This window comes from Magnolia sinica, chromosome 1 (assembly GCF_029962835.1).
Source record: "Magnolia sinica isolate HGM2019 chromosome 1, MsV1, whole genome shotgun sequence".
Lineage (NCBI taxonomy): Eukaryota > Viridiplantae > Streptophyta > Magnoliopsida > Magnoliales > Magnoliaceae > Magnolia > Magnolia sinica.
The window spans coordinates 37895251-37907528 of NC_080573.1; the positions used below are offsets into that span (position 1 = coordinate 37895251).

At 42.4% G+C, this 12278-nt stretch overlaps 1 protein-coding gene across 2 annotated transcripts; it reads left to right on the plus strand.

Annotated features, from left to right (window-relative positions):
* Nucleotides 1-225: 225 nt before the first annotated feature.
* LOC131240479 ((-)-germacrene D synthase-like) lies at nucleotides 226-1117 on the plus strand. Of its 2 annotated transcripts, none has more exons than XM_058238766.1 (2): nucleotides 226-423; nucleotides 877-1117. In XM_058238766.1, exons 1-2 carry the CDS (start codon nucleotides 283-285, stop codon nucleotides 1102-1104), a joined length of 369 nt encoding a protein of 122 aa, XP_058094749.1. In that variant the 5' UTR covers nucleotides 226-282; the 3' UTR covers nucleotides 1105-1117. The 2 variants fall into 2 exon arrangements, with proteins under 2 accessions (XP_058094749.1, XP_058094827.1); XM_058238844.1 differs by having other exon boundaries at nucleotides 880-1117.
* Nucleotides 1118-12278: the final 11161 nt, after the last annotated feature.

Consider the following 12278-nt stretch of genomic DNA (forward strand, 5'->3'; position numbering starts at 1 on the left):
GCCAGAGCCGTCGAATCCCTGCCTTTTTGATCCACCTAGCCACCTACCAAACAATCTGTCTTGATCATCACATCTTTTGAACGTGTAACACGAGGTCATGATGCAGAACTTGTCTACTCGCAGACAATCAAAGACAGACGAAAACTCAGTACACAGCATGTATTGCGTGTCCCTGGGGCCTTAAATACCCATAATCTGCCTGTCTTGGACCAGACAAGCCTTCAGTTAAAAAGGCAAAAAAAAAATTAAAAATACTTGTTTCAATTCCATCCATCTATTGAAATGGCTCATCAAGGTCCGCCTTCTCTTTGTTCTACCCTTCAAGACACCAAAATTGGAAAGCCTGAGGTTGTCCGCCAAACAGCTGCTTTTCACCCAATGGTGTGGGGTGATCACTTCCTTAACTACTCTGGAGACCAAAAGGTAGGAATGTATTTCACACACGACCATGTGATGACATGCGTGAATGACATCCATGCCATTCATCATGTAGGCCTATCGGATACGCTTGTGGCTTTAAAATCCTGGCTTTCAACACAGCCAGCATGTGTGGGCCAGACGTGTGCAAGGAGAATGCAGAGTAAAATGAAAAAGAGAAGAAAATCACTGCTATTAGACAATCCATGTACACAGCATCAGCCTCATTTTTAGGCTGCAGTACATGCGTGGGGATGTCCATGCGTGAACAATGTGGATGTTGACTATGTTTGCTCCTTTGTGGAGAGTATTACTCTTAGCTGCACGTGTTGCAGGTGCATGTGCAAATGCATGCACGTTAGATCATGTATTCACGTACGCAAAATTTCAAAATTCATAATTCAAGAAAAAATAAATAATCTATTAGTATTTTTGAGTTTGTCGATGGAATGGATGCAGAAGGTGGATGCATGGACGAGAAAGGTTGAAATGCTTAAGGAAGAAGTGAGAAGGATGCTTTTCAACACCCATGTTTCAGTGCAAGAAATGAATCTGATTGATGATATTCAATGGCTGGGAGTGGCGTATCACTTTGAAAACGAGATAGACGAGGCATTACACCATATGTATGGGGAATATACGAAAGTTCAATATGATGATTTGTACGCCGTTGCACTCCGATTCTGACTGCTAAGGCAAGGAGGGTACAACATGTCTTCTGGTATAAGAATCTCGCTCTCTCTCTCTCTCTCTCTCTCTCTCTCTCTCTTTCTCTCTCTCTCTGTGCGCGTAGGCATATTTATATAATAAAAAAACACATGATGTTCTAGATCATTCATCTATTAGAAGATTAAACCATATATGGGATGTATGGGAAATGAATCTTTCCCTTCATGTCAACATCATCTAAAAACACATTTTAGCGTTTGCACCCCTTTTCTACGAGGTGTGAGACGCAGATTGAGATCTCTCTACTCAGAGAGATTTGTGCGAGTGGTGCACAAGTGATGGGACCTTTTAGATGAATGGTCTGGACATCACATGCATGCTCTCATGCACCACACATGCACAAGCACCATCACAAGACCATTTATAGATGATGTCATGAAATTTTGAATGGCGAAACAGATGCTTTCAAAAATGTCAAAGATGAGGATGGAAACTTCAAAGAAACCTTGAGAAGTGATGTGAGGGGTATGTTAAGCTTATGTAAAGCTGCATACTTAGGCATACAAGGAGAAGATATATTGGATGAAGCCATTGTTTTCAATATTGGTCACCTTAAGACCATCGTGGACCACCTTCATCCTCCACTTGTTGCAATGGTACGTCGAGCCCTAGAGCTTCCACTACACAAGCGCATACCAAGGCTGGAGTCAAGGTACTACATCTCACTCTATCAAGAAGATGAGTCTCACAACGATGTGTTGCTTAAGCTTGCAAGATTGGATTTTAATTGTCTACAATCACTGCATCAGAGAGAGTTCAGGGACCTCTCTAGGTAAGTTTCATTATTATTTTAGTGACGCATTTGGATGGTATCGTTAATAATATGATACACTGATGCGTAGGTGGTGGAACAATCTTGGGCTTGACTCAATTGAGCATCCAAACACAGTGCAACTAGTAACAAACAAACCATCTATTTCTTACTAATATGATATATTGATGTGTCGACATTTATTGTAGGTGGTGGAAGGATCTTGGGCTTACAACTAAGTACCCTTTTGCAAGAGATAGATTGGTGGAAACCTACTTTTGGATTTTGGGAGTGTACTTTGAGCCTCAGTACACCCGTGTAAGAGCAATAAAAACCAAAATAATGAAACTTTGGTCGATAATTGATGACATTTACGATGCATACGCCACGTTCGACGAACTTGAAATATTCACTAATGTAGTCTACAGGTATAAATCTGGAACCCTCCTTGAAATTTCAATATTCTTGCTGAAATCACTCCAGAGGGTTAATGGTGGTTGATAGACTATAAACTGGGAAATGGTCCATCTTTCTTATACACCTGATTACCGTGGAAACACTATCGATGTGAAATGTTAGAGACTAATAACTTTTAGGTGGGAACTTGAGGCCACAGAAGGGCTTCTAGATTACATGAAGGCTTGCTATCTTGCACTCTTAAACACAGTAGATGAAATAGAGAGCTAGATGATGTCGGAGGAAAAATTCTACCGTACAAACTACATAAAAAGAGAACTATGACATCAAAACTCTACTTCATGAGAGTTATTACAGTCATAGGGCAGTACCGCTAGCCAGGCACAAGGTCAGGCCCAGGTGAGTCCATGCCAGGCCTGGTAAATTGTAAGGCCGGCCATTTCCAACTATATCCATCTAGGTCCAGGCTCGTTGGTGATGATTGGTATTACATTAGGTTGGAATTGGATCCGGTTGACCCACTGAAATATCGGTCATCCAAACTGTTTATGAGTAGGTCAGTTATGGATTGAGCAATTTTTTTCAATGGTTCAAATATACTGAACTGAAAAAGCAATATGCCAATCATGTGTTTAAGATTTTCAAATGGGAGTAATGGTTCATTCAATCTAGATGATTGGTATTGCAAATGTACAATTGCATGTTCTTCCTCATCATATATTCTCCTATTTATTTTATTTTATTTATTTATTTATTTGAATTTTTCTAAAGGAGTTTGGTTTGATATGGCATGATCAGATGAAGGTGTTCATCTAGTCCTACATGGATGAAGCCAAATGGGTCAACAGAAAGCACGTGCCTACATTAGGAGAGCATCTTCATGTTTCACTACTCAGTTGCGGCTTCCCATTTCTCACCAGCGTTGCTTATGTTGGCATGGGAGATGTGGCCAGCAAGGAAGTCTTTGATTGGCTGAATACCCATCCAAAGTTCGTTATGGATTTATTGTGAGACCTGTCCTGAGTTTGCATGTTTGCATGTGTGTGTGTGAGTATGCATATCGTGTATTTTGGTCCCGCGGTCCTACCGGTCAAATTTCGGTGACCCGCGACCTTCGGATAGTGATTGCGGTCACCCTCGAGTTTGGTCACGTAGACCCGACTCGGATTGACCCAAGACCTATGCCATTGCGACCGCATCATCGCCGCGGTTCCAGCATCGTGTCTCATGCGTAAATCCAGCATGTCCATCAAAAGTTATGGGCCGCACATTATTTGGACCGTTGATTGCATTTTTAGTGGGACCCACCTGATTGCACATTTCCCCAGGTGCACTATTCCCAATGTCAGCCACCTTTAGCCTAGCAATGATGGCTTCTTTTCTCAAGAAACCATGATGAGATTAGCTTCTCTAGGCAATGATGAGCCACCCTATCCCATGAGCAATGATTATTTCTCTTTTCAAAAATTCATCTTTTTCTAAGAAAGCAATCATTTCAACCTTAGAAACTCTCTCATCTCCCTCTCTCTTTCTTCATTTCTCTCTTCTCCTCTTTGCAAATGTCCTCCATTGCTGAATTTTTCCAGCCCTCTTTCCTCTTCTTTCCCCCTAGATCTAACCATCAAAGATCCATCATCACCATTGAACCTCCTTCCTTGAAGCTTAAGGAGCATGGTGGTTGAAGAATCTTGAAGATCCAACAAGTGGGTGAGCATGTAGGATAGATTGCATGATTCTTATTGTCATAGATCTTTTGTTGCTTCATATGGAGAGTGTAGGACTCACCACATCAATGGTGAAGGTCCACCACTCCTTGGATAAGGTCTTTTTAGCCATCACTTGCATGCATGTGATCTTGATGGGGCCATTCTCCATGGACCCCATCTTGATGAGATTTCATTTCTTCTTCTCTTCCCCTTTCTATGGTTTGGATGTAATGATTATGTGGCCCACCTGATGTGCCATGCAACCAGAATTTTTAAATTTTGGGACATCCAGGCCCAAGTTGTTGGACACCCAGGCCCAACTGTGCTGCCTAGTTTTGCTGCTTGATTTGGAAAGCCTTTGGGCCTGATTTTATGGATTTTCTTGGGGAGGTGCTGGGCCTAGGAGTTGTGTGACACATCAGGGTGGACCCCACCTTGTGGAATCTATGATTTATTTCCCATTTATTAAATTTTTGGGCTGATCTAGACAGCAACATGTTGCTGTCCAGATTGCTGAAATTTTTTTTTATACTGTAATGTATGTGTTGTAGGCCTTGTTTGTGGTCTCATTTTTCCTGATTTCTTAGACTTCTCTTTGAGGTATGGACCCCACCTAAAAGTATGCTAAACCTCAGCTTCAAATGTCCCTATTTGATCACCCAAAAGGGTGGGCCAAGGAGGGTGGACGGTCCAGATTTTTCTGGACTGTCTAGCTACACTATTTGCTGGAAACTCATAAATATCAGCCTGATTTTGAAATTCTGGGCCACCTTTGTGGACCCCACCTTACTGTATACTTGTATAGGAAGGTTGGCCTTGTATTTTTTCTAAACTTACATAGACCTGGGCCCACTCAAATGGGGTGCTAAAGTCAGGGACAGCAACATTGCTGCAGCAGGAAAATAAAAATCTGGACCTTGCTGTCCATAAATTGTATGAGTTAAATAAAATATTTTTACTATCCCAAAAATCCTAAATTTTTGTAGGGAGGTGTCCCACCTATGGTAGGACCTATCCACACAATTTCAGGGCCAAGGAATCCTATTTGGGCATCCAAAAGAGTGGGCCAACATACTGGACTGCCAGAAATTTCTGCTGTGCAGTCCAGCAGCATAGTCCCATAAAAATAATATTAAAAAAATAATTTCTAAGAAGGTGGGCCATATTTCTGGATGCCAACTTGTTTTAGGCTTGATGAGGGACCTTGGGTCTAAATTTCAGGAATTTTGGAGGCCCAGAACCCACCCATTGGATGGCCCAAATTCAGGACAGTTATATTCCAGCAATATTTCACCTTAGATAGATTGTATTCTTTAAATTAATTTAAATCCTTTTGAGTATCCTAAAATCATGAAAATTTACAGGGAGGTGGTCCACCCATGGTGGAACTCACCTACAAATTTTTGGGGCTAATGGATCCCTGTGCACACCGTGGCAAGTGCTGGAATGGCTCACCACGTTCAGGTGTCCCGATTCACCAGATTTTCTTGATGGTCTGTTTTATTTAAATTAATTAAAATACTTCTGACCGTCCAAAAATCACAAAATTTTAAGGATTCGTGGTCCACCTATGGGAGGACCATCTTGTAAATTTTCATGGCCATCGGGCCCCTGTACTGATCGTGGTGTGGCCTGCAAACTTGGGTCAGTTTTGGGCCAGATACTCAGGCCCGTAGGACTACCCACCACGGGACGCCCCTACCTTGGGCGGTTGCTGGGCCTGTATTCCAGCGGCATGGCCCACTTCTAATGTGTGTTGTGCATTTCCCTCTCATCCGGTGGGACCCACTGTGATATGTGTGGGTCACCATGGGCTAATAACCCATCTGAATTAAATAAATTTCTGGATTCCAGCAGGCCCAGGAAGTGGGTGGGCTGGAATTCCAACAAGGGGCCCAAATTTGCTCCATAGTTGATTATTTTGGAGCTGTTGTTGCCCACCAGATTTAAGGGAGTATTGCACACACTCCTTGCCTTTTTCCTTAGACATTTTTGGGCATAATTAGTTCCTCTTAAAGCTCACCTTTGTGGTGATGTTGGGGGTTAGCCTTAACCAGATTTTTGGTAGTTTATAGGCCCAATGGGCTGGAAACCTATTTCTTGAGCCCAAGATCGTATAGGGCCTGACCTTATTATTTCACGGGCCCAACGGGCCGTCTACAGGCTGACCGTGTGTATTTATTAGCCGTGATGCCCTCATGAAATGCTTAATTATGGGCTGACTTGCGGGGCCCACATAAATGTATAGTGTGGAGGGCCTTGCTAAGTCTTTGGGCTGATGTGGTAAGGCCCACACTGTCAGTATATGCCTTGCATATGTGTATTCTTGGGTTTATGGGCTGCCCTCAAGCCCACCATAATGTATGAATTGGATGACTTTTGTTTTGGGCTATTTCTTTAGGGCCCATTATGTGATATAGTATATGCATGTTTGTGTTAGCAAGTAGGCCTTGTGGACTCAGTTCTTTTGGATAGGCCCACTGATCTTGAGCCTATACTCTCCTATCTATTGTGATGGGCTTAGGGGCAATGATACACAAGAAGTCGGGCCCTTGGCTGCCCATTAAACTGACCCTATACTTTGGCCAAAAGTGAGGCCCAACTCACTTGTGTTAAATGTGAAACTTGCCCATGTAAATGAATTACTGGGCTGCCCATGAAGCCCACCACAATATGTGGAATTATGACCTTTGTGGTTGGGCCCAAACATTACTTGAGGGCCCACTATATGGCTTATGAGTTGGGCTTGGGGTATGGCCTACTAGTCCACGCATTGCTTAGGCCTTAGATCTTTCATTATATGGGTAGTGGTGAGCTACCTCTTGGAAACCAGTTGAGGTTGGATGTCCTCCTGGGTGATCCTAAGGTAAGCTCATAGGTTTCTCTATGGGTGGTTAAAGGCCCACCATAGACCTTAGGCTATTTATTTAAGGCTCAATATGCATGTATGTAGAACCTACCTTAATGCATGTTTAGTCCAGGCCGTCCAAGCCTTGGATCGCCCGATTGTGGAAGCACTCTCTGCCTTGGGTTGCTGCTGGACTCACAATCCAGTAGTAGGCCTACTTGATCTTTTCATTATATATACACACTCTCCATCTGGTAGGGTCCCCCAGTGAGTATAGTTGGCCTTCATGAGATTATTTCCACATACTCAACTAATTTCTGGACCTTAGCAGGCCCAGGAAGTCAAACGGGCCAAAAGTTTATCAAAGGGCCTTCGATGTACAATTTTATGGTTACAACTTTATTTGGCTGTGGGGCTCACCATATTGAGAACTTGTGTACGTGTTACTTGCTTATGCTTTCTTATAATCTTTGGGCTTAATCAGTGCATTCTTTTGGGTCACTTTTAGTGATCTTATGAGGACCCCATCTTAAGATCAGAATTTTGGGACATTCAGTGAGCCCAGATTAGGCAGGGACATCCCAGCTTGGCCCAACCATACATTAGGCCGACTTCCACCATTTTGATGGACTTGTGGGCTGAGGTAAGGATAATATTGGGCCCTCGGTTGCCTACTTAAATTACTAATTATTGGGCTGATGTAGTGGGGCCCATTTCATCCAAACTTAAACCTATTTTTGGGCCGTATATTGTGTACGCGGGCTGCCCACCAAGTCCAACTTAATGCATGGATTCTATGGCCATTGGGAATTGGGCCTTGGGCCTTAATTCCCCTCTTAGAGCCATGTTGTTAAAAGTGGTATTATATCTTTTTATGGCCTATTATGAGGAATATATGTATGTGATTACTTTTATTTTTATCTTAAATGTAGGCCTTGGGCCTTTTATTCATATAGTTCATGGTAGATATGCCTTTTTGGGGAATGGTGGTTAAATGTCCCCATTATGGACCCCTCTAGGTCCGGTTGTATTTAAAAGTGATTGGATACTTATCTTAGACAGTTGCTAAGCTCATTTCTATATTACTTAGACCCGTAGTTGTATGCTTAGTCTTATGGGCTACCCCAGGTAAATGGGCCCCCACTAGAGGTGGGATTCCTTATGGATATTGTCTAAGTACCTAGTCTTGGTTCCTTCTTAGATAGGAGGAATGTAATTTACTTTGTATATCACCGCATAATGCGCCTAGACCCATCTTCATGGCCCATGTGCATCATTGTATGCTTGGATGACACTGTGTGTGTGGTTATGATTGTGCCATTGGGCATTGCATGCTGTCTTCCCGAGGGACGTAATATTCCCTCTTGAGCATGTTGGATGCTTGGAATTGATGCATAGTTGATTGTGTGATTCATGCATCTGGCATTGCATAATATGAGCATTATCATCCTTGCTTCATCAGGGTTGTAGCCTCCATAGATACATCATGGATGGCCATGTTTGGACACCGGAAATGTTACTTGAGCATACTGGGTGCATAGGATGCCCATGGGTGAAATTTCCAAAACTTCCATGGTACCAAGGATCTGCTCCAACGCCGTGACCGAGTGGAATATATGAGCGCACGAGGGCCTTATACTATTAGGCCGTGACTCCCACTGTCGTGTAGTCGGTTGGATAGGGGTGTGGCCTTACTCGCCTGATGTAAGAGGGCATTGCTAGGCTGAGTCTGACCAGCTCGTGAATGGGTCCGCTACCGTCAGGCCTTGCTAGTGATTGGTTATCCACAGGAGGGTAGTGAGGTCTCTTATGCTCGTTTGACTGTGCGGGGTCTGTAGAGCGGCAGTCATCCAGCAGTGTAATGGACCCCGGTGATTTCCTTATGATTGGAAATATACTTGACATATGGTTTGGTTATGAGCACTGGCATTACTTGCATCGCATTAGTATTGGTTATGTAAGCCCTTTCATGCATTGCCTTGGTATGGCGTCCAGTACTCATTGCATCATATTCATGATAAGCCTTGGTAAGGCTAGTGATATTCTCATTGAGCATGTCTCCTTCCTGTATCTCCTATTATTCTTCTGTGCACTATTATCACACACTTACACCACCCTCTAAGCTTCTATAAGCTTATGCACGATTGATGCGTGCAGGAGATCTTAGGCAGGCGTTGCAGTGGCAGAGTATGGATTAGAGCTGAGCTTGAGGACCCAGTATTGCATCCTTCCTTTCTTTCTTCTATTATCTTATGTATGTCCTTTTGGACCTCATGTAAACTTGTAAAAGTTCAAATTCTTAGTGGATTTTGTGATATGTGCCTTTTTTATTCTCAGATTTACTTGTTATGATCTTAGGTATGCTCGTATTGGAAATGGTTATATTGTTATGGAAATCCTCCTTGTAGGATCCCAGGATCGGAACCTGCTTCAGGAGCCGAGAATGGGGTACTACGGAGGCTGTTGCGGCCAGAACCGGCCATCTGGTTCCTTGTGAATCCGGTTACCGAGTCTGGGGCGTGACAATTTATCTATTGTATGCCGACTGTTGGATGACATCGCAAGCCATCATGTAAGAATACATATGAATTGAGTAGTAGCCCATGCACATTTTTCCTGGTAAATTAAATGTGCATAGGGATTCCCCACCACCACCAATCACGGATTAATGACTTATCTAAGTCGGAGGCAACTCAAACCTAATTTGGCACAATGAGTCAGCATTGACAATATTCGTAATTGGGTCAATCATGACTCGGGACTCAGGCCCAAACAATTTGGTCTGAGTTGACTGGTGAGTGGTGGAAGAAGTTTTTTTAGGTAATGCATCAACTAGGTACATGTGAGTTCAACACGGTTAGAGATTTTGATAAAGATAAAAAAAATATTGATAATCAATAATTTATATAAACTATAGTTTCCAATACAAATTACTGTTAACTAAAAAGTATGAGATCATTTTTTAAGTGGCAAGTTTTTAAAATGGCTTAACAAGATTTTGAGCTGATTCGTTGTGAAACTTTGTGTTCTATGTGTGACTCAATTTAGACTTGGCATGGCTCACCGAGCCGACTCGACATGACAAACTGAAGCAAAGCACTATTTAATGAGATGCTGATAAATTCTATATTTTATATATCTAATCCCTGTTGAAACTATTTTAAACATTTACTGATAATTATTGAATTTTTAATCTTCATAACTATTAGAAAGTAAGTCGAATCAGGTTGAGCTTTCAAGTCCACCTGACCGGCTAAGGTTTGACTTGAGTCAAGTTTTCGTATTGTACATGTTCTTATCACCCATTTATGTTGCTGATACCTGAAGTTTGAGCAAGAGAGGGAGCATGTTGCTTCAACTGTCGAGTGCTACATGAAGAAGCATGGTGTATCAGAGGAAGAAGCATATACCAAGCTTCGAGAAATGATTGCTATGGGGTGGAAGGACATAAACAAGGCATGCCTGGGACCGACTCTTATCCCATTGCCACTTCTTCTTCGAGGGACCAACCTCCCACGTGTGATAGAAGGCCTATACATCCATGGAGATGGATATACTAATTCCAAACATGAGACGAAAGAGAAAGTCATTGCGGTGCTTGTTGATCCTGTTCCCATTCCCATGTGAAAATGGGGTGTGCCACACTCATCTTCGGTTGCTTAAATAAGGCTCTGTTTTACACTTACCTATATTGTATAAGGGTGGGAGCACATAGAAACTATTTCTCATATGCATATATTTATGTTTATAGGATTATTTAGTGTTTTACACTTATCTATTTTGAACGAGGGTTGGGGCACATCCCAACTTCTTCTCATATGCATGTAATTTATGTTTATAGGATTATTGGGTGCTTAATACGTGTTTATAGTTTTCTAGTGTGATTGTGATTATATCCATACCTGTTATTATGATGTTATCAGTGGTTGTCAATTTATTACATGCATGATTCACTTGTAGACCGTTGCATATGGAGTGAAAAGTTGGAGCAGTAGATGTCACACTCCAGATTTCGGCACCCAAGCATTCTCTACTCAATTATGTAGTCATAGGTCGTTATATGAGCTAAATAAAATCATCACATTCATTTCAACCATTCATGCACGATGTAAATAGCAAAATATATCATCACTTAAATAAAATAAAAGGGATTCCCAATGTACATCAACTTATTTGAAATAAAAAGTTATACGAAAAGCAAGTGCATAGATCTATTTTTTATTCTCTTTTTCTTTCTTCGGTTCCACAATAACTTTCTTGAGATCACAACTCCACTCCTGGGTGTAAGAAGTGTAATGCCTTGGTTCCCCGTATCCCTTACTGGGCGCTAGTGCGCTCTCCCCATTGATTTCTGGAAGCCCTAAGTGTGTGCGCGTGTATGTCAGTGACCTTTCGCACATTTATCTTGACCTTGCGTGTGTGTGCATACCCTCAAGAGCGAGAGTGTGATCTTCGGACCATGTAGGTCTAGCCCCTGCACTCGAATGCCCTCACATGCACACATAATCACATAAAGAGCCATAAAACCCAAGTGCTAGAAGAAAACTCTAAGTGGTGAAGCAATGGGACACCCCCACCCTAAGTGGGCTTGAGCCCTAACTACACCCACGAGCTTAAACCCATTACAACTCATTCCACACATACTCTCTCTCTCTCTCTCTCTCTCTCTCTCTCTCTCATCACCACTACATCACACACCTCCACTCACACACACACACACGCTCTCTCTCTCTCTCTCATCACCACTACATTACACACCACTTGCACCCTCCACCCACTGTCTCTCATTCTTCTCACATACCATGCATTCTCTCCTCATGACACCTCACCCACATCCATGCCACCTCTCCACACATGTATGTTACCTCACTCCATGCACTCTCTATATATGACACCTCACCACATACCTCTTTACCAACCAATGCATGCGTTAAAAGACAATCCACTCACTCCCTTCTTAAGCTAACATAGGTTAGCTAAACCCCCTTCCCAACCCATGGTTAGCTCTCTACACAAAAGGATTTCTAATCCTGGTTAGCTTTGGAATTTTAGAATCTTCTAGCTAGAGAAGGAGATGATTAAAGAAAGAAAAGAAAAGAAAAGAAGAGAAAAGAAAGAAGGAAAGAAAGAAATAAAAGAGAAAAGAGAGGAGAAAGGAAAGAAAAGAGAGAAAAGGGAGAGAAAAAAGAAAGAAGAGAAGAGAAAGGAGAAGAGAGGAAGTATAGGAGGAGAAGAGAGAACCAACCCCCCAATGCACATTTCGCACCACGCACCGCATCAACCTAACCCGAATCGACACTTGGGTGTGGCTACCCCTCTCCCCTACCTCACAAATGTTGGACATGGTGGTGGATTTGTGTAAATCCAAAACCGTGTGAGGATCTTATGAGCTAGTTGTGCATAACGTGTA

Excerpts from the sequence above, each read along its gene's own strand:
- LOC131240479 (XM_058238766.1), top strand. The coding sequence starts at position 283 with ATGGCTCATCAAGGTCCGCCTTCTCTTTGTTCTACCCTTCAAGACACC. Across the intron at positions 424-876 it reads ACTACTCTGGAGACCAAAAG|AAGGTGGATGCATGGACGAG; the intron begins GTAGGAATGTAT and ends GAATGGATGCAG.